At 62.2% G+C, this 770-nt stretch overlaps 1 protein-coding gene across 1 annotated transcript in view; it reads left to right on the top strand.

Moving 5' to 3' along the window:
* Positions 1-770, top strand: part of TraAM80_10343 (putative calpain cysteine peptidase) — a gene marked incomplete at both ends in the record, with an annotated part of 814 nt that continues 44 nt past the window's right edge. Inside the window, one exon of the mRNA XM_029386970.1 lies at positions 1-770. This exon is cut by the window's right edge and continues 44 nt beyond it. Within this exon, the coding sequence (XP_029233176.1) occupies positions 1-770 (770 nt within the window).

Genomic DNA, 770 nt, shown 5'->3' with positions numbered 1-770 from the left:
GGAGTTTCAGCAGCTGCGTAACCGTTACGACGAACTGAGCAAAGACCCGCAGGGGAACGCTGAGGCACTCCGCGAGCTGGAGGATGCAATGGATGCTCGAGGTAGAGCCGTGGCGGAGGCGTTGCACGCAGCTGAGGCGAGTGAGGCAGCCGAGCATATGCGGCAGCAGACGCTACACCCGACGGACCCTGGTATCTCCGCAGGCCCTGTGGCACGTGCGGAAGTGCTGGCAGATGCCGTGCAGGAGGGTGCGATCCCCTCTAATGGCACTCTGCGGGAGTTGGAGGGCACTGCCAGGAGTGACCAGAGGCGCTCTCGGTCATCCGTCTCAGATGCGACTCGCGTTGATGAGGTGGGTGGTGAGGCCTCTGGGAAGTGCTATGACTTCCTGTCGGATGTGATCAACGGAGTTATGCAGGGCGACCTGTACCTGGAAGACGACGCTTACTTCCAGGAATTGCTTGCGGGGTATAAGGAGCTTGTCCCGGCTGGTACAGAGCCTACTGTGCCACTCGCAAAGCAGCTGAGAGAGCAAATGCGGATACGGGCTGTGCAACTTGCCGTGGACACACTGAAGCTTCGTGGCGCTGAGGAGCGGGCTGCGGCGCGGGTGGCGTCACGTTACCCCTTCGTTGATCCGTCGCCGCTGGGTGTTGCCCTGTGGAGTGTCCCTGTGGAGGCCGACGACGAGTTTTGCACGCTCCTGCGGAGCCGAGAGGAAGCGCTTGGGAAGCAGGTGGAGTCGGTTCGCGTGGCGGAAGCTGCGCTGA

Source organism: Trypanosoma rangeli (assembly GCF_003719475.1).
Source record: "Trypanosoma rangeli strain AM80 chromosome Unknown Tra_15.4_contig_00908, whole genome shotgun sequence".
NCBI classification, from domain to species: Eukaryota; Euglenozoa; class Kinetoplastea; order Trypanosomatida; family Trypanosomatidae; genus Trypanosoma; species Trypanosoma rangeli.
This window is presented reverse-complemented; position numbering and strand designations above follow the sequence as displayed.